The 18398-nt window shown below is 41.8% G+C and overlaps 1 protein-coding gene across 3 annotated transcripts; it reads right to left on the bottom strand.

The window, feature by feature from the left end:
* Positions 1–47: 47 nt before the first annotated feature.
* Positions 48–15763, bottom strand: RUFY1 (RUN and FYVE domain containing 1). 3 transcript variants are annotated; one of them, XM_051631103.1, is made up of 18 exons: positions 15286–15763; positions 11965–12138; positions 11557–11674; positions 10861–10962; positions 10419–10542; positions 9287–9345; positions 8527–8592; positions 7905–7974; positions 6859–6960; positions 5794–5910; positions 5072–5239; positions 4242–4339; positions 3663–3782; positions 3095–3224; positions 2185–2279; positions 1713–1761; positions 1448–1525; positions 48–778 (listed from the first exon to the last, which is right to left on the bottom strand). In XM_051631103.1, exons 1-18 carry the CDS (start codon positions 15551–15553, stop codon positions 635–637), a joined length of 2082 nt encoding a protein of 693 aa, XP_051487063.1. In that variant the 5' UTR covers positions 15554–15763; the 3' UTR covers positions 48–634. The 3 variants fall into 3 exon arrangements, with proteins under 3 accessions (XP_051487063.1, XP_051487065.1, XP_051487064.1); XM_051631105.1 differs by having other exon boundaries at positions 15335–15416; XM_051631104.1 differs by lacking the exon at positions 15286–15763 and adding an exon at positions 12465–12621.
* Between the last annotated feature and the right edge of the window lie 2635 nt (positions 15764–18398).

Genomic DNA, 18398 nt, shown 5'->3' with positions numbered 1-18398 from the left:
GGGATCTATGACTGGGAGCTGTTAATCATCAGAACTCCAGTCTCATCAGTTTTTGCAAAAGGCTTTATTGTGTAACTACTGTACTGTGGTCACAGCGACTTTCAGAACAAGTACAAGGTGTAGTTTTTGACTCAGCAGTGAACTGAAGGCACATTCATTGTCACTCCTCATAAAGCTTTTCCTATAGACAATTCATAAAGTGACTTTTCTTCTCTGTACTTAGAGCAAATACAAAACTGTACACAAGCCAGTGAAACACAGGAGCACCTACAGTGACAATACAGAGGAACTGAAGTGAATGTGCAGACAGACAGGGAAGGCTAGAGGGATCAAATAAATGTAGAAATGCCATATACAAATTTTAATACAAATATCTATAAAAATCAGAAAAGTGAATTTGCATTTTAGTTTCAAACATAACTTCAGAGGAGATTACAGTTAATTTTATTAATTATTCCAGTTAGAGAAACATCAGCTTGCATAATCCCTACAAATTACTATACACAGCTCTATTTTACAGTGGCAAATATCAGAGACCAGACACTGCTGCACAGACGATGCCTGGCACTTGGAATTTAAAAAATAATGGCTACTTTCCCAGTGTTAAAGTGGTCCAGTCGAGGTGACAAAAGCCTTAGGAGGAATTAGAGGAGCACCGCTGAAGAAGCAGAGTGTGGCAAGTGTCGCAAACCCGGACGGGCTTTGGGTAGGATGGCAGTGCCAGCTCGTTGCTGGAACACGAGTTGCAGAAGATGTCCCCACAGTTTCTGCAGTGATGCTGCAAACAGAGACTTAGAATAAGCACAGCTGCCTAAAAACAGGATCACGAGGAATAAATCTGATCTTATAAAAGCTTTTGGAAGTGTGCTGACATCATCCTCCACTTCCCAAGAGGCCCAGCCCTCCCAGCAGCGGTTCCTCCTGCGCAGACCGATCACTGCACAGCCTGGCTCCCCTCCAGGCCCGGCCCCGGGAGCCCCTGCTGCTGTTCCGCAGCTCTGGCACAGCCGGCCTGGATCACCAGGCAGCCACAGGGAAGCAGGCCCAGGCCCAGCTCTTCACTGGGGTGATCTGGTGCCTGATCTGCCAGGCCCCTGTGCAGGCTGAGCTGCCCCAAACCACAGGCCCTGGCAGCAGCCCCCTGGCAGTGAAAGGCACCCTGGCTGTCAGCACCCAGCCGTCATCACACGTGGTTCAACAGGGAAGGGAGGTGAAGCACAGCACGAGAGAACACAACAGCCCAGAGCAGGTCCCTACCAAGGAAAGGGCCCAAGCAGAACAACATTATTTTTAGGATGGGAAATACCAACTTCCTTCTCTATGTAGTTATCATGCCAACAAGATCTGGAATCTGAAGTAGTGTCAACCTTCCCTAGCAAATTAGGCAACAGCACAATGTTTGTTTTCCATGACTAGAGGATAAAAACAACCCACTGAACAACATTACCTTCCTTCTTGAGATGGAGAATTCCTTTTCACATTGCTTGCAGTGCGTTGCTTCATCATCCTTCAGCCAGGTATGGCCCTAGAAAATGATAATGAAAACCTCATTGTACATATAAGTCAATTTATGAAATAAAATTCCAAGGCAGCTTACCAGCACTGTTGGTACTTTTCAAAAGCCATCTTTTAAAGTAGAATAACTCTGGTGAGATTTGAAGGTGTTAAATGAAATGCATATTTAGTCAGAACACCCATGGAATGCAGAGTACCTTCAGTGCTTTATTTACTTCTTTAATATCTTCCATCTTCAACTTTGATCTGGAAAAAAAAAAAATCCCTCTGCATGAGTTTGCATTTGGTTGTGTTAAATTTTAGCTGCCATTCCACTGTCCAGTCATTGAATCAAAACTAATTCTTGTCACAGCTCTGAACCACTCCGTCTCACCAGGAAGCTTTGTCCCCTTTTCAGTATATTCAGAAGAATGTGGGAGAAGCACAATTCCACTGTAAGAACTAAGCACTTACTGGATTGTTTCCTATCTGAGCCATCTTACTCATGCAAGGATTTTCCCTTACTTTTATTTCATGGCTGTTTAGTTTCCTATATATAGTAACTTTCTCCTAAACTTCTCATGTTTATTGATTTTTATAACTGGATGTATTTTAAAATTATTTGTATTAGTTTGACGTTACATTCTCCAGGTTAAGTCTCTTACTAGGAGTTCAGTTCCTGAAACTTACTGGCTGAGATGAAGTCCCATTTCTTGAAGAGCTTGCTCCTGCTCCTCACAGACTTTCTCTAACTGCTGCTTCTCATCTTGCAGTTTTCTCAGTTCCTACAAAATTAAGCATAACATCGAGGGTTTTTTTGTGTCCTAAGTTTGATTTGTAATGTAGATCTGACAGTCCATCCAAACTACCCAAGCTCACAAGAACAAGCTCTTTTACAAAGCTACCTATTTCTAAGGCTTGACTTTTAGAATTAAACAGGTGAACTGCCCAGAGATTCTTGCAGAACACAAGCAAAACAATAATTTAACATTATCTAACAGGAAGAGAGGAGGATTTTCAGGCTTTAAACATCCTTGAGCATGGCTAGAGTGCAGCAGTCCTGTGCCCACACATGAACATATAGACAGATGCTGGTGTACAATTGTGCCTTCAAAATCTAAACTGCTCCACACACAGGAGCAAATTCTCTTTAGGTTAAGGAGAATATTCATGCTTAAAAAGTAAAATGCATTCAGTTGTTTTGAATGCTTGAAAACATGTTCTTATTACATTCAGTTGAAAGATCTCACACTGTCACTAGAAGCTCTGAACATGCCACTTCCTACATGAGCAGGGATATCTCACCATGGGACAGCTGTTGAGCTGCTGTCCCCAGCTATCTCACCTCAGCTCAGCTGCTGACTTGAGGGATGGCTCAGACACGGCACAGCTAAGGCACGGAAGAGAGAAACCCCCTCAGCCACCTCTAGCTGAGCTGTTCTCATTGCCTCACAGGCAGACTTGTGTTATGTCAACCAAGCTTTTGAAACCACCCAGAGGAGAGAGGTCCAGAAGAAATACCCCACTACAGACACAAACACTGCACTGGTTCTAAGCCAGCTTAAATCCTGAACACTGGGCACGTTTGCACTGGGTGTACCTTTTTCAGTCCTTCCATTTGTTGCAATTCTGTTTTAAGAAGAGTGGCAGCATCCTTTTCTTGGTGCAGTTCTCTTTGCAAAGTCTGTCTCTGTTCCTTTTCAGATTTTAACTCCTTTTCCAGAGTTGAGCTGTTAAAAAATAATTCACCCTAAGAAACCCTATAGCAGAAATATATCCTATAGCACTTAAGGAAAGCACCAGTATCAGAAGAGAAAACCTTGTCCAAAAGAGGGCAAAGCCAGAGTGGTGTTCTGGGAAAGGAAAGAACAGGGATGTTATGGCAACAGACATCAAGAACTGTATTAGCATTTTTAGGTCACAGCATTAAAAAAAAAATAGGCGTTGAAAAAAAATGCTGGAAAAAGCATTTAAAAATCCTCACACTAACTGCTCTCTATACAGAAGTGCTGCACTTTCCACATTCTCACATACTGCTGTCAATACTTGCTGAACCCAATATAATTAAAACCTACCCCTCTTTAGACGTTAGCACAAAAGGAGTAGAAAGCACTTCTTAGAGGAATGGCAGAAGGGAAGGAAAAAAAACACCTGATGAGATGAAATACCATTTGCTATCCAGCTGGGACATCTGCTGCCGACAAGTGTCGAGCCTGCCGGCGAGCTCTTGCTTCATCTTGTTGCATCTTTCTTCTGCAGCCTGCCTTGCCTTTTCTGCATGCTGCAACCTACAAAGTTAGGAACAGGTACATCAGCTGTCAATGCACCTACTCCTTGCCTACACCCTCTCATTCTGTTATTTAGATTTACCCTACAGATCTTAATACAAGACTGAACTGAAAACGCTAGTGGAGGAAAACACTACACTTCTGAAAGCAACTGTTTCTGCAAAAACAAACCCCAAAAGCAAGAGTCATACTTGCTCTTAAGCTAAAGCCAACATGTTTTTTAACAGACTGCCTAAGGAAAGAGCTATGGTTTTCAAATGGGACAATGATGGGCATGTTTTCCTGGGGAAAGAGAACAGGGAAGCACCTAGGGTGATTGGGAGGAGAAAGGAAAGAGTATCATGCTGGCGCACGTGCCCAAGTGTCTGCAAGAGGTGTAGGGAAGGTCATCCTGTAAGGCTTTCAGTTGGAAACTTTCTACTGACCTCAGTGTTGTCTTTTTGAGCTTGTAATTATTACCTCTCTTCCATTTGTTTCATAGAGGACATCATCTCATTTGTTTTTCCTTCAAAAGAGGATATTGCTTCTGTTTTCTGTTGTAATGAACACTCTGCATTCTGTAGGAATAAGTGAATAGATATTTCAGGTGAGGTACTTTAGTTTTCTAAAGCACAAAGTGTTAGTGTTTAATGGAAGTCTGCCACTACATGAGGAACACTGAGTTTGTTACAAGCCATGCCTGGCTCTGAGAGGAATGTACAAACAAAAATGTTGACAATGCCAGGGCAGACTCAGCTTAGTTAGTTAAGAGCTCAGAAAGAAAAACTTAACTGTAATAAGCTCTCACCTATGAGGTCAGATACAAGCAAAAAATATTCTCTCTAGAAACAAGCTTGAAGAAAGAAATCACCACATTAAACTGACAGGGTGAGAGTATCAACTATATTGCTGTTATGATTTGAATGTAACAGCTGCACTCAGTGGGCATGGAACCAGGAAACCACAGAAAACCCAAACAAAATAAATATTGCTTTTGAAAGGCAAGGAACACCTCAGCACTGGGGTTTCACTGGCCACTGCTTGCAAGCTGCTGTGCATCGGTGAAGGAGGCAAAGGCCTGGATAAAACCTGGTCAGGCATCAGGAAACAATCCATAAAAACTGAGAGAAATCCCCTCTGGACTTCTGGCACCAGGTATGGGAGGGGCAGAATAGTTAAACTCCCTTGTGATTAATGGAGAGAAGCTCTGTGTATTTTGTGTGAACATTGCTGTTCCATCACTTCCCTATAAAAATGTCTATCAGTGTATTTTTTGTCCAGCTGCTCTTTCTGTTCTCCACTCTACATACCTGGGATTTGTGGAACATCTGCAAGTTAATAGCCTTCACTTCTTCTAACTGTTGGCGAAGTGCAACTAAAGTGTCTTGTTTTTCATGAGTATCCTTTTCCAGAAGTTTCATGGCAATTTCCATTTCTGTTTTCATTCCAATTTGTAGCTCCAATTCTTTCTCTAGTTCCTTACAAAGAGATTTCCTAGTTACTGCTATGTAGTCTTATGTCAGGGATAAGTGTTTCCAAAACCCAAATAATCTTTACACAAACTATGCATTACTGTGATAACACTGAACTATGATTTTACAGAAGAGTTAGGGCTCAAATAATACATTGAGTTAGCAAGACCACAATGCTATTTCAGCTCTACAGATCAGAGCAAGGGTGCAGATCTGCTGGAATAAAGTGTAGAGCTCAGTGTGTAACTTAGCATCCTATCAAATGAAGCGTTTCTCCTGGCAGCTGGAGTTGGGTTGAATTACATCTTAAGTCTCTGTTATCGTAACACTGGGAGGTTCTTAAACAGGGAAAGACCTTTTATTTTCAGCATTCCAAAAGCTCCAATCTCCAGTTCTTTGCAGCCACTGTTAAGAACCACTGTCCAGCATCTTGCTTTGCAGTTCCCTTATGAATTCTGAATAGCTGCAGGACGTGCACAGCTTACATTTTATATTTCTAACACTACTTTAATGTAGGCAGAATCTTGTATCTTTCATTTCCTACAGTTAAGTTTCCTTACCAGCCTAATTTTTTTTTCTTCTTTCAGCTGCTTCCAAACATCACTGTACATTTCATCAAGACCCTGTCGTGACTGCTTGTAAGTATCCAATTCTACTTTTGTATCCTCTTTTGTTACCTACAAGAAACATCAGACAAAAAAAGCACACAAGATAACAAAGCTGTGTATTTACAGTATGCCTTAAGGTCCTGTGTGTATCACAATATTTTAATGTCCTATTTCAAGTAAAATCCTACTGTTTTACAATTAATAAGCTGGCAAACATTAATAACCTGACATTTAAAAAAAAACAGAGTCAAAATAACAAGAAACCATTCTAATACTTCAAAGACTTTCTCCCTCTGCTAGTATATGTTGAAGTGGGGGGTAAAGAACAGCAAAATTTACTGTGTCCAACTGTGGAGCCTCCAACATAAGAAGCACATGGAGCTCTTGAAGAAAGTCCAGATAAGGGCAATAAAGATGATCCAAGGGCTGGAGCACCTCTCCTATGAAGACAGGCTGAGAGAGTTGGGGCTGTTCAGCCTGGAGAAGAGAAGGCTCCAGGTAGATGTCATAGCTGCTTTCCAGTGCCTGAAGGGGCTCCAGGAAAGCTGGGGAGGGACTTTTTACAAGCACTTGTAGTGAGAGGATGAGGGGTAATGGATTAAAACTGGAAAAGGGGAGATGCATGTTAGACATTAGGAAGAAACTCTTCAGTGTGAGGGGGTGAGACACTAGAACAGGTTGCCCAGGGAAGCTGTGGCTGCCCCATCCCTGGAAGTGTTGAAGGGCAGGTTGGATGTGGCTTGGAGCAACCTGGTCTGGTGGGAGGTGTCCCTGCCCATGCAGGGGGGTTGGAACTAGTTGATCTTTAAGGTCCCTTCCAACCCAAACCATTCTGTGGTTCTATGAAAATCTAAGCCCTGTGCATCCTATACACAACACCAGTGATCTACACAGTAACATGCTGAACTGTGCTTAGTGTTCCAGTTGAAAGTACTTTTGAGAGCACTAATAACTACAGTTGATCAAAAGAGACCACTTATGTTAAAGATCCTCATCATCTCTGACCAGGTTCCCCACCTCTACACTTTTTTCACTCCGTTCACGAATTAGTTCATTCTGTTGTTTTAGCTGCTGCTGCTCTTCCTGAAGTGATCCAATTCGGTCAGTTGCTGCTGCAAGCTGTTTACAAAGAGAACATTATCTACATTTAATCACTGTGCAAACATGCATCCTCTGCAGGAATTCTAAAGTTAGTAGCTCAGCCTTTGTAGCAGGTGTGCTGCCCATTCCCCTTTCAGCCCTTTAGTTCTCCCCAGGAGCTGCCTGACCCTCCTGCTTCCATGCTCACTGCACAGCCCTAATTAATAAATCCACCAACATTTGTTCATTTGACTTCTGCTTGATACCCTCATCAATGGTTTTTAAATATTAACTGTGCAAAGAAATGCAACCCAGTGTAAAAAGGCTAAAACCCACCACAGATCTGTGATTTGCAGTATTCATTCTGGTATGAACCAGGAGTCATCCAGCAAGTCAGGGCCGAGATTCACTGGTGGAACCTTAATGCATTTTCAGTGGGGATACCCCAAGAAGTAGTGGAAATTGTACTACATAGATACACTCTGAACTCATATATATAATTATATATAGTATATAAACAGTAAAACACCACCACCACAACAAAAATAAAGAAAACACAGTCATGCCTGCTGCTGGATTCTACCTCAGTTCCCACCTAGGAAAAGTTTCCTAATTGAAGTGTGATTCTTCTCTTTTTCCAAGTTTTGTTTAACTCCCATGACAAGTACACACACACATGTGCAGATGCAAGAGGGACAAGTCATATTTGTTACAGTGGTATGATTATTTTGGGTGGAGACACCATTGCAAGATAAAAAACCGGATTAAGGAAACCTGTCTAACAAATAGGTGCCCAAAAGCATTTTAACAGCTAATGTCATGTAGAAGTTTTCCACAGAGGTTTCCCAATGTGCCACTCATGCCAGTCCCACCAATCCCTCATACTTCATTAGTATCAACTCAAATATTAGATCTAATTCTTAGGGACTTTTGCCTCTGATACAAAACAGCTACAAGAAATATTTAACAGACCAGACACCAACCTCTTCCTGGAGTTTTGAATTGGTCTTTTCCAAACAGTCTATTTTGTTCTGAAGATCTGCAACTGTGCAACTGCAGCAAAGAAAGGAGATGCATTAAAGCAATATATGAAGTGCCAGTGTTCAACATTTTATTCCTATTCTCAACCAGACTTTTACCATCTTGCATTTGTTAACAGTAAAATCCTTTATGAGCTGGCAAAAAATGCAGACGAAGGACAATTGTCTCTCTTAAGCTCTGAGAGGTCCATACATTTCCCTTCAGTTCATAGCTCAGTTCTGGCTTAAATTTTGTAGTCTTACACCTCTCTGATATTCAGGAGGGAAACTGAGGCCTGCTTTTCCCACTGAGCAACCTATGGGGGAAGAATAGGGACTTCCAGAAAAAGTAGCTCCAAAATCTTCTGTTCATCAGTAATAAGTCAATTATTATTGTTTTCTGTATTGCATAAGCCATCAGAAGAGTAAAACTGCAAAAATGAAACTAAGATTTGGGCAAATAATCAGAAAAGGCATTTCAGTATCAGATAAAAATCTACAAGACTGACAGCAGAGACATTCAAACTCATACTGGAAAAGCTAAACAGGACAAGTGTTTGCACATTAGAATAGATTAAAACCCCACCTTAGATGTCGGTTAAGTTCTTCCACATAATGCTTCTGGTCCAGAACAGCTGTAATCCCTCCATCTCTAGTTGTAAAAGAGAATGGATTGATTGAGAAGAAGCTCCTTCATTCACAAATGCTACTTTGTATAAGGGTTTTCGACAAAGACCTGCAAACTGAGCTGAAACCTTTTCTCCTTTTCTTGTAAAAATACTTGTGCCTGAGCTAGACCAGAAGTACAAGGCAAATGAAGCAACCAAACACTAAAGTGCTCTGAAGTGCAGGAAGCACACAAACTGTGAAGTCCCCTCCAACCACTACAGGTCTTCTAGCTGCAGTGATGCAGTCTGCAATTCACCTAACGTTTCACTCAAGGGTGCTTTTTTTCCTTAATAACTGATCTCTCCCACAAAGACAGGTACTTATTTGACAGCATTTCTGAAACAGTGCTTAAAAGCAAAGCAGTGATTTTGTAGTGGGTCACCTGGTAGATCATGTTTCCTAGAACACAGTAACAAGACAACCTAAAATTTTAGGTGCTTTTAATTTGGTCCCAGCTCAAGACACAAACTCTTCACACTTTACTGTTGTTAAAACTACTACTGGGCTCAGCCTTTGAAATTAGTACTTTTGTTTAGCTAATAAAATCTATTTTGGATTATCTTTTTTTGATGATTAAAAAGTTTAGGATCTCTAGCACTCGTGCTCCCACAGACAGTCTGACAGGTTTGTTCTACACAACATGTGAACATTTAGAACCACTGAGTCACCATACATACTGTTTGCCATCACTGTCCTGCGTTTCCTTAAGGTATAAGGAAAAATCAATCACTCCAACCTGAAAAATAGATTCAAGGCTTTAACACACCTTGACAGTGCAATTCTGGGGAGCAGCAGGCATTGCTTTGTATTTGGAAAACAGTAAACAGCTGAAGTTTAAGGTTAGAAAGAGAGGCAATACCCCTATTCTTCCCAGCTGAAGCAAATGTATAAGCTACTGTTTGTTGCAAAACCATTGAAATAACCACACTCTGTGTGCTCAGTTTCCAGCTGTTACTAGTTTTGAAAGCATTTCCATAAACTGCTACTTAAAGAGATGGATACTAATGTACTTTTTTTTCCTGATTCAAAGTGAGAAAGATGACAAGATTCCTCACGTGACATTCCTGTTCCCTTGCCCCCCCCCAAAAAAAAAAACCAGAAAAAGAAAAAATAACTCACATTTTCTAAACCCAAACACAGTATCTTATAGATATATGACATTTAAGTAATAAAGACATTAATAGTTAGCCATGTTCATAATTTGTAGAATGTCAACATTATTTTCTGCAACATTATCTTTTAAAGGACAAAATGGTCAATAAGAACAAAATTATAGCAATGTGTACTTTTAATTCAGAGAGAGGGTCAGACTTCTGCAATGCTATTGTCAAACTTTACCTATTTCAAAAGTAAAACAGAGGGACTGAAAGGGAACATGGTCTCAAATTGCAAGATACTCTCAGTAAGTTAAGCAGAGATTCATGTAAGGCATTTATTTGTTTGGCCTACAAATATCTCAGAACATTCCTTATACTCCTGGGCTGTTTCACCAGAGCAGCAGAGGGATGTGACACCATTGTCCTCCACATACCAAAGCCAAAAGGAAACAACTATTCCCTCTCAAAACAAAAGCTCCTACCAGTCCCTGGAAGATTGATCTTGACAACGCATCTCTCGTTAATTAGCGTCATTCATCCAATTTTTGATTGATCATAAGACATTCAAATGTCTGCTTATGAAACCAAGAGCAAACCCAGGCTGCACACCACATTAGAGAACTCTAGACCCATCTCAGTAAAGTATTTCTGGATGTGCTTAATTCTACTGGAATCTTATACAGGCTGATCTTATTTAAGCTTTAATCTTCACCTGGGAGTCCAAGTCTTCTCCTTTCAAGCAAAGGTTTGCATCAATAACATTCAGTCCAACCAGCAGACCCACAATGACTGCTCCTTCCTCCTCCATCATCAATGCATCAGGCTCATAAAATTCACTAGAAGAAATATTATAAGGCATCACTGCACACCATAACAATTATAATGATGCTTCCATCACTGAAATCATATAAATAGTGTTGTGATCCTCATAAAGCTCCCTCTTTGCTAATTTATTGCACAAGGTGGAAGGAAGAACTCTCACAGAAAATACTCATTTATCTGTAGGTTCACTGCAAAAATAATTAACAACTTGCTCCTCTGCAGGTTGCAAGAAAAAGCTTAAATTTAAACTGGTCAATTAATGGCTTCTTACTACAGCAAAACGAGGTTTCAGTGACTCAGTGAACACAATCTACATATATCTGTGCTCTTACCTTAATAGGTGCTTATGGTCCAAGAGAACTTTGAGATAATCTGCCAGTTTCTTTTGCATGAGTGCCAGATAGAGCCAAGCCCTTCCTCTTCCTACAGCAGTCCTACATGGAAAAGTTGCAAGGTTTGGTAAAGACAAAACAGATTATTAACTAGATTTATACAATTAAATTCTCCCTTTCCAAAGTGTTCTCTCCAGAGCACAGAAGTATTTGAGTAAATTCCATTGCTTCAGTGAACAGAAAGTATATTGTAAAACCTTCCTAAACTGGAAAGACATGCATATTTTCTACTACCACCATAAACCAACTACTGATGCATCCTAGCATCAAAACTAGTATCTTTTCAACATCCTGAATTATTCAAATGAAATAGTACTAGCACATGCACAGAATTAGAAAAAGCCACAAAAGTGAGGGAAAGAAGAGGAAAGAAAATGTCTCTGAAGACTCTACAGCTATTTTAGCAACCTGACAGACATTTCAAAATGCTGTTTTTTAATCTAACAGCATCATTTGACTCAGAAGCCCAGAGTATTCTGTGATGTCCTCCTCAGCTCTTGGAGAAGTCAGTGCCTTCTACATACCCTACTTTTCTCCCTGGGGAAAAAAACTCATTAATGAAGGGGAGAGACCACACAAAGAATTCTTTTTCCCAACATGACAGGAGAAATGCACGACCCCCAAGAAACAACTTACTTCAACTCTGGCAGGTTTTTAACACTAGTTGCTATATCCGATGCTTCAGGGCAAAGTTTTTCCACTAGCTCCAAAGGACCAAAAAATGATTTGTTCTGTCCAATAAATGTCTTCTTCACTAAAGGGGGTATACAGAGAAGTCTGTGAGGAGAAGTGACAGCCTTCCAACTCCAGAATCACAAATTTTACTCTACATTTTACTTTGCCTTACCAGCTCCTAGGATGTGAACAAAGAGGGGGCATTACAATACCCTGACAGTTTAGGAGGCACGAAATACAGGGTGTAAAACAACACGGTTGCACCTGCAATACTGATGAGGATCAGGGGGTGTACGCGATTAATACCGGTGCGATGCAGGAGTCAAACTGCGGACACAGGGCGGCAGGACCCTGCGGGGCAGCACGCACCTTTCAGCCCGTGCTTCAGGCAGTGCTCCAGCACCACGAAGAACTGCTGCAGGGGCGGGAAGTCGGAATCCAGGGTCCGGCCCAGGCTCAGGGCCGACTGGATCAGGGTTTTGATACTGAGCTTCATCATGTTCATCAGGTTGGCGCGCTCCTCCATGGCGTGGCACCGCGCACCTGCCGCGACACACACACACACACGGGTGGAGACAGAAGAGCTGTTTTTAGAGACGCGCTCCCGAGCCCTGACAACGCTGGCAGCGGAGGGGCCGCCCCGCCTGGGCCTCCGCCTTGTGGAGCCGCACGGCCTGCGGGGCGCCGGGTGCGGGGCACGGCGCGGGCCAACCCCGCAGCACGCGTGCCGTGGGATCACGAAGCGACGGCCGGGGCGGGGGGGGGGGGGGGAGCAGCGAGACCTCTGCCCCGGCCCTGCCGCCCCCAGCCCCGCCATCCCGGGGGGCCCCGCCATCCCGGGGGGCCCCGCCGCGGCCCCGGGGTCCTACCTGCGGGGCAGGGCCTGGCGGGCCCCCCGGGCTGCGCAGCCCCGCGTTACCGCGGCAACCGCACCCCCCGCTCCCGCCGCCTCTCGCGAGAGCGCGCGCGGCCCGGCGGGCGGCGCAGCCCCCGGCGCCATGTTCGGCAGAGGGGCTGAGGGAGCAGCCCCGGGCCCGGCGGGCCGGGAGCGCCTGAGCCGCCGCCTGAGGGTCCTGCCGCCGCCTCTGGAGCAAACACGGTCACGTAACCCCTTGCAGAAATAGCAGTTGCAGAAGACCAAGGGACCAGGTAGCCCCTCTGTCAGTTCCGTGTCAGTCACAAGATTGTTAAGTAACAAAGTTACTCCTAACACCATAGAAAAAGTCTTTGGGTATTCATTTTCATCATTACCTTCCTTTTAGTGCACGTAACGTTAAGGATTAAAACCGAGCAAAGGTTAGTGTATCAGCAGAGCAAAAGCACAGGGTCGCTAATAAAGTGTATCTGAAGAATCACAAGGCACACAAAGTCCTACCAGGGGCCTGTTGTATCGATGACTGCAGTAAATGTAGTGGATGCCTCAAAATCCCATATAATGTCTTGAGATGAGACTGAGGGTTAACAGGGCTGTCATATTTTGGATTTTTATGTCAATATTGTCAGGTTACACACCAGGAACAGAAAGCTGACTGCAGAAACAGAAAATCAGATACTTTCTTTGGCTATTGGGGTATTTCAGTAACAATGCCAACTTACTTTGATAGTTTATTGAATTTTTAATTTGTACTTTATCAGGAATACTTTGCTTGTAAGTCTTGCTAAAGATATGCGTATTATCCACAAGACTTAATAAAAAAGAAAAGCCAATGAAATGTTCTTTAAGAACCAGAGTTTAAATGGTGCCTTAATAAGGGTTTGTATTAAGTTAAATAATTACTTTAACAGTACTTTTAGACTTGCAAATTTACACAGTCGGGTACATCTTTTGCAAAACTCTGCACAAGTTGGTACATGCAAAATAGACAAGGTATTAGACACAACCAAAGCCAAGCCAGGAGGATTAGGAATCAGGTTAGCTAAGTGCAAAAGATAACAAACATCATGCTGCAATCTTTAAGAATGCAGTCACACTGTCTTTGTTCAACAGATTCATTTTAACATCTTTTTGAAGCCTCATGCCTTGTTTACTGTAATTATTCATCTCCCTTTGAAGTCAGAAAACACTGAAGCACAAAGAAAAGCTAACAGCTCTCCATCTCTTGGTCTTTAAGACTGCAAGACTTTCTTGATTTGTGTTCTTCAGATTTGTAGCTCGTGGCCTTCTCTGCAAGGCAGGATATAGATTCTTCAATAGCAGACACTGGTTTTAGGATGTGCCTTTCTCTATGTCCAACTGACTGCACAGGGTGCAACACAGTTTACAGGTGATTAACAGAGCTGAAGTAGCAGGTAAAGGTTACAAAAATCTCTAGAAAAAGACGGCAGCAGGGAACGAGTACTGGTTTTCCACAAGTGGTCTTACAGGTCTCAGCTTATTTCTTAAAAATATATGAATTTATAAGTGCCTGGTCAGAGGTAACAGTGAAAAGGCAGAATAGGTGATTGACTGCCTGTTCACATTTCTCATCTAAGTTATTAACAGATTTTTCTTATGGAATTTTCCATAAAGCTCATTATCTGAATACTTTGAACCATTTGGGAAGGCAGAGTTGTATTCCCTTACCTTACAGATAAGAAACTGAAAGATTATGGTAAAAGTTCCATCAAGTTTGGGAGCTTCATTTCAGGCAAGAGAACATTTTATTTCCCACCCCTTGCCAAATGCTGTGTGTTGTTTTGAATTACATTTATTCACAGCATTCTTCCAAATGCAACTGACAAACCCTTTGTCAGGTTAGGTCCCAGGTGCTCAAGATGAGCATCCAGGAAACAAATATGTGAAGTTTAGTGTGAGACTTTGACGTGCAGGGAAACACAAGCATCTAGTTTTTTTCAGGACAGAATTAACCTTAAACTGACTATGCAACACTGAGGAAATTTTACAAAAATCTAGAAGACCATCAACAGTAACTTATTTCACCATGCAATCACAATTCATCCCACAGAACTCCAGCTTGAATTAATGTCATTAAAACCAAGAAGGTCAGCACCCCTTAGCAAAACTGAGCTTCATTGCTCCAAAATGCTGAAGCTCTCCGAGAGCCTGGGGTACAGGACTCCAGGCCCAATTACTGCTACATTTCAACAGTCTTGTTTCCATGTTACGAGTATCACTAAGATTTAATTTCTATATGAATTCAACTAAAAGCCCTTTAAATTCAGTTCCAAGAGACCTGTTCCACAAATCTGTATGAATATTGATGTTGAATAAAGCAAGCTGTGGTTAAAGAGAAGGCATTTTGAGCATAGTTAAAAAGTAATTTATAATGAATATAAATCTTGCTTCACTTGTCCCCTCTCTGACATGAAGGAGAAGGGCAGTACAGTTCCTCCCCTGAACCTGCCCACCTAGGAAGAACGAATTGTCTGGATCATTTATCATCAGCCAGGCTGCTGCTGAGGTGAACTTTAAGGGAGAAAAGCAATCAAATTAAAGCCTACTGCAGAAGACTAGTCAATTTCCCCATATACATTAAGATTTTAGGATTCTTCTGAGTATAATAGATTTTGTTAAGTTCTCCATCTCTTTTATTTGTATAATTTTGCTTATTTAAAAACCCGCAGCATCAGACTTAAAATCATCAATTCAAAGCAATAATCACGCATCACTGACACTCATCAACAGCACTTACGGGAGCAAACTTATTTGTGCACCATAAAAGCAAGCGTACTAAATAAACATGACCATACTTGTTTTTGCTGTGCTGTCAGTGCTGACTGGTTTGGGTATGAGTCCTACCAAAGATGCAGACTTCAGAGCGTTGCCATAGCCCAGCGCCAAGTTTTCCGAGGCTTTCTTGGCCAGCGACAAGATGGGAGCAGACCACCTCCCTTCCTCCGTTTTCTCTTTTCCCTCGCTTTTCAACTCCGTGGCAGCAGGAATCTGTTTTTTGTCAATGATCTCAAAGTCTTCCTGTATTTCCGCGGCAGATGTGGTGCAGCTCTCCGCTGCAGCCATCTTTGACGGGTCATATGACACCAGCCATGAGCAATCGAGCCGGCAGCCCCTGCCTGTCTGTCTGTCTGTCTGTCTGTCTGTCTGCCTGTCTGTCTGCCTGTCTCTCTCCCTGTCTCTCTTCCTGCCTCTCTTCCCGTCGCCCTCAGGCTGGAAGGCAGGTACTCAGGAGCCAGCTGGACGATTTCAGAGCAGCTACACGCATAAGCAGGTCGACACGCCCAGCTTCTCCAGAACTGAGGAGTTCTCTTAATAAGTGCTTCCCCCTCTCGGGGGTGGAAGACCAACGGAGAGTTTACTTTTTAACAAGTTACGAAACTAGCAGAAATACACTTTACAGGTTTTCGTTGCTATCTTCTCACCCAAACATAGTTTTCAATTAGAAAATGTATAGTATCTTTTGAAATCCCATTTTTTTTGCAGTTAAGTTGTGACAACCTAATGAGATCTTCATTGCTCTGCCTGTAATTCAAGTCATCGTGACTTGATTAAACTGGTGGCTTGGTATGACAGGCTGCCCTGGGAGGGTGTGGCGTCTTCATCTCTGGAGATATACAAAACTTGCCTGGATGCAGTTGTGTGTAAAGTGCTCTAGGTTATCCTACTTCAGTGGGAGAGCTGGACTAGATGATCTCTAGAGTTCCCTTCCAACTCTTAACAATTCTGTGATTCTGTGACTGTGACAGTTTCCCTCTTGTGAAAAGTGTTTGCTTGCATTACTGACATTACAAATTAACTGTAGTCAATAAGGCTACTTCATTAATATATTTGGGCTGTGTTTGATAGAAAAGATGAAGGGGAACTGAAATTACCATGGTATGAAAATTTGACCTTACTGGATGTCTGAAATACTGATGTAGCTTACTAATGCATGGCTTATGATCCAGTTTGCCGTTCAGCAATTGTATCTGCCTGAGATACATCACTCATTCAGTCATGAGATATTAGATGCTACATACTAGCTTTTGTTTTGCTACTAGAGTGAAATTTTTTGCTTTGTTTAGAAGTGTGAGGAGGGAAAGGGAGAGTTGAAGATCAATTTCAGTGGTCTTGCAGCAAAATAAATCTTCAGGTCTCTATCTTACTTGTTCTCTTAATATAAGCTATTTTAAGATTTATTCTGTCCTCTTGGCGCCTCAGACACTGACAATTTATCAGCTTGTGTTCCACAAAGCACATGGAAGTTCTATTTTTGCTGAGATTTCAGACATCAGCAGCCTCTTATTCATCCATGATTCATATGAACTAAGTATGTAGGCTTTGAGCCTCTTGGGTTAGAGAGACAAGTTTTACTCCACCTTGTGGACTCCAGCAGCATTTATCTAATGTGTTTATCTAATCGCTTTGTAGGTTGCTATTTTGCAGCTGACTATACAAATGTATCTATTTGCTTGACTTGACTAAGACTTGACTGTGAAAATAACAGCAAGCCAAAACTCCTATTTACCGCTCGTTATGTTGCTCCCATAAGGTCATGATGGCCTGTACAGCCTTGAAATTATCTGCTTCGTAAAAATATTAAGTGGAACTGGCCCATAGTCTGTCACAATCTTTCCTCATGTTACTATAAAACAAACATTTGATAATTTAATTTCAGGTGTCTGCTGAGTTCAAACAGAAAACATACTGTGCCTAAGAGGGTCACTATTTAAAAAAAATAAAATACTATTTTAAAATTTTTTTTGCTACACAGCCATAAGGTTTAATCAGGCTTTGCTTTTAACTAAGCAAGAAGTCTTGTAACATTGTACATGTATTAATTATATATATACATATATTGTATACATGTGTATATAAAACCATATATACATATATTATATACATATATTAATGTATATTAATAACCCACCTGGATGCGTTCTTGTGTGATGTGCTCTAGGTGACCCTGCTCTAGCAGGGGGGGTTGGACTAGTTGATCTTTCGAGGTCCCTTCCAACCCCTAAGATTCTATGATTCTATGATTCTATGAATGTATATAAATATCTGAAGGGTGGGTGTCAAGAAGGAGGGGTCCATCTCTTTTCAGTTGTGCCCTGTGATAGGATGAGACACAATGGATGCAAACCACAGGACAGGAAGTTCCACCTCAACATGAGGAAAATCTTCTTTACTATGGGGGTTATAGGATGTGTTTCTGTGTGACCTGCCCTAGATTCTCTGGTGGTCCTGCTCTGGCAGGGGGGTTGGACTCCATGATCTCCAGAGGTCCTTTCCAACCCCTGACATTCTATGATTCTGTGATTGTAAGCAAGCCCTAAGTTAGGGGTTTGTTTTGTTTACAAAGTACAATTTCCTAAGGACTAGGAGGGTGCAGTTTATACAGGATACAGCTTTAAGCACATTATATATATAAAAAAAAAAAGTAAAAAAAGAAGAAAAAAGAGTGGTGTGTGACTTTGGTTTCAATTCACAAATTTATCAGAAAGTGGCACTACGCATGAATAACACTATTCACTTTTAGCTCTGAGAGTGGGGTTGTTTTTATTTCTCTCTTCTGCAGATGGTGATATTTCACCTCTATCATCTCTTTGCAGACCACTAGTCCAGCTCTTGCTACTCATGTGAAGATGAGCAGTCTTTTCTTTTGAAAGCCCATAACGTGGCTTGTCACTTGTCTAGGTATGCCAAAGTACAAAAATGTCAATCCTGTGTTATCATAAACATAGAATTCTTGAGACTGAAAAGTTAAACAGGAAAGTCAATGACCCACCTACTACTTTTTGCTTTTCCTAATCATAAAAATCAACAGGGTACTTCTAAAGAGGAAGTGTAATGATTATACTATCTGAGCTAAATGAAATTTAATTCCTTTTTCATGCAAATCTTGTATGGCCTTGTTTAGTTGTAC

The sequence above is a fragment of the Apus apus genome, chromosome 13 (assembly GCF_020740795.1).
Source record: "Apus apus isolate bApuApu2 chromosome 13, bApuApu2.pri.cur, whole genome shotgun sequence".
NCBI classification, from domain to species: Eukaryota; Metazoa; Chordata; class Aves; order Apodiformes; family Apodidae; genus Apus; species Apus apus.
The sequence above is the reverse complement of the archived record's forward strand: the minus strand, read 5'-3'. Positions and strand labels throughout refer to the sequence as shown.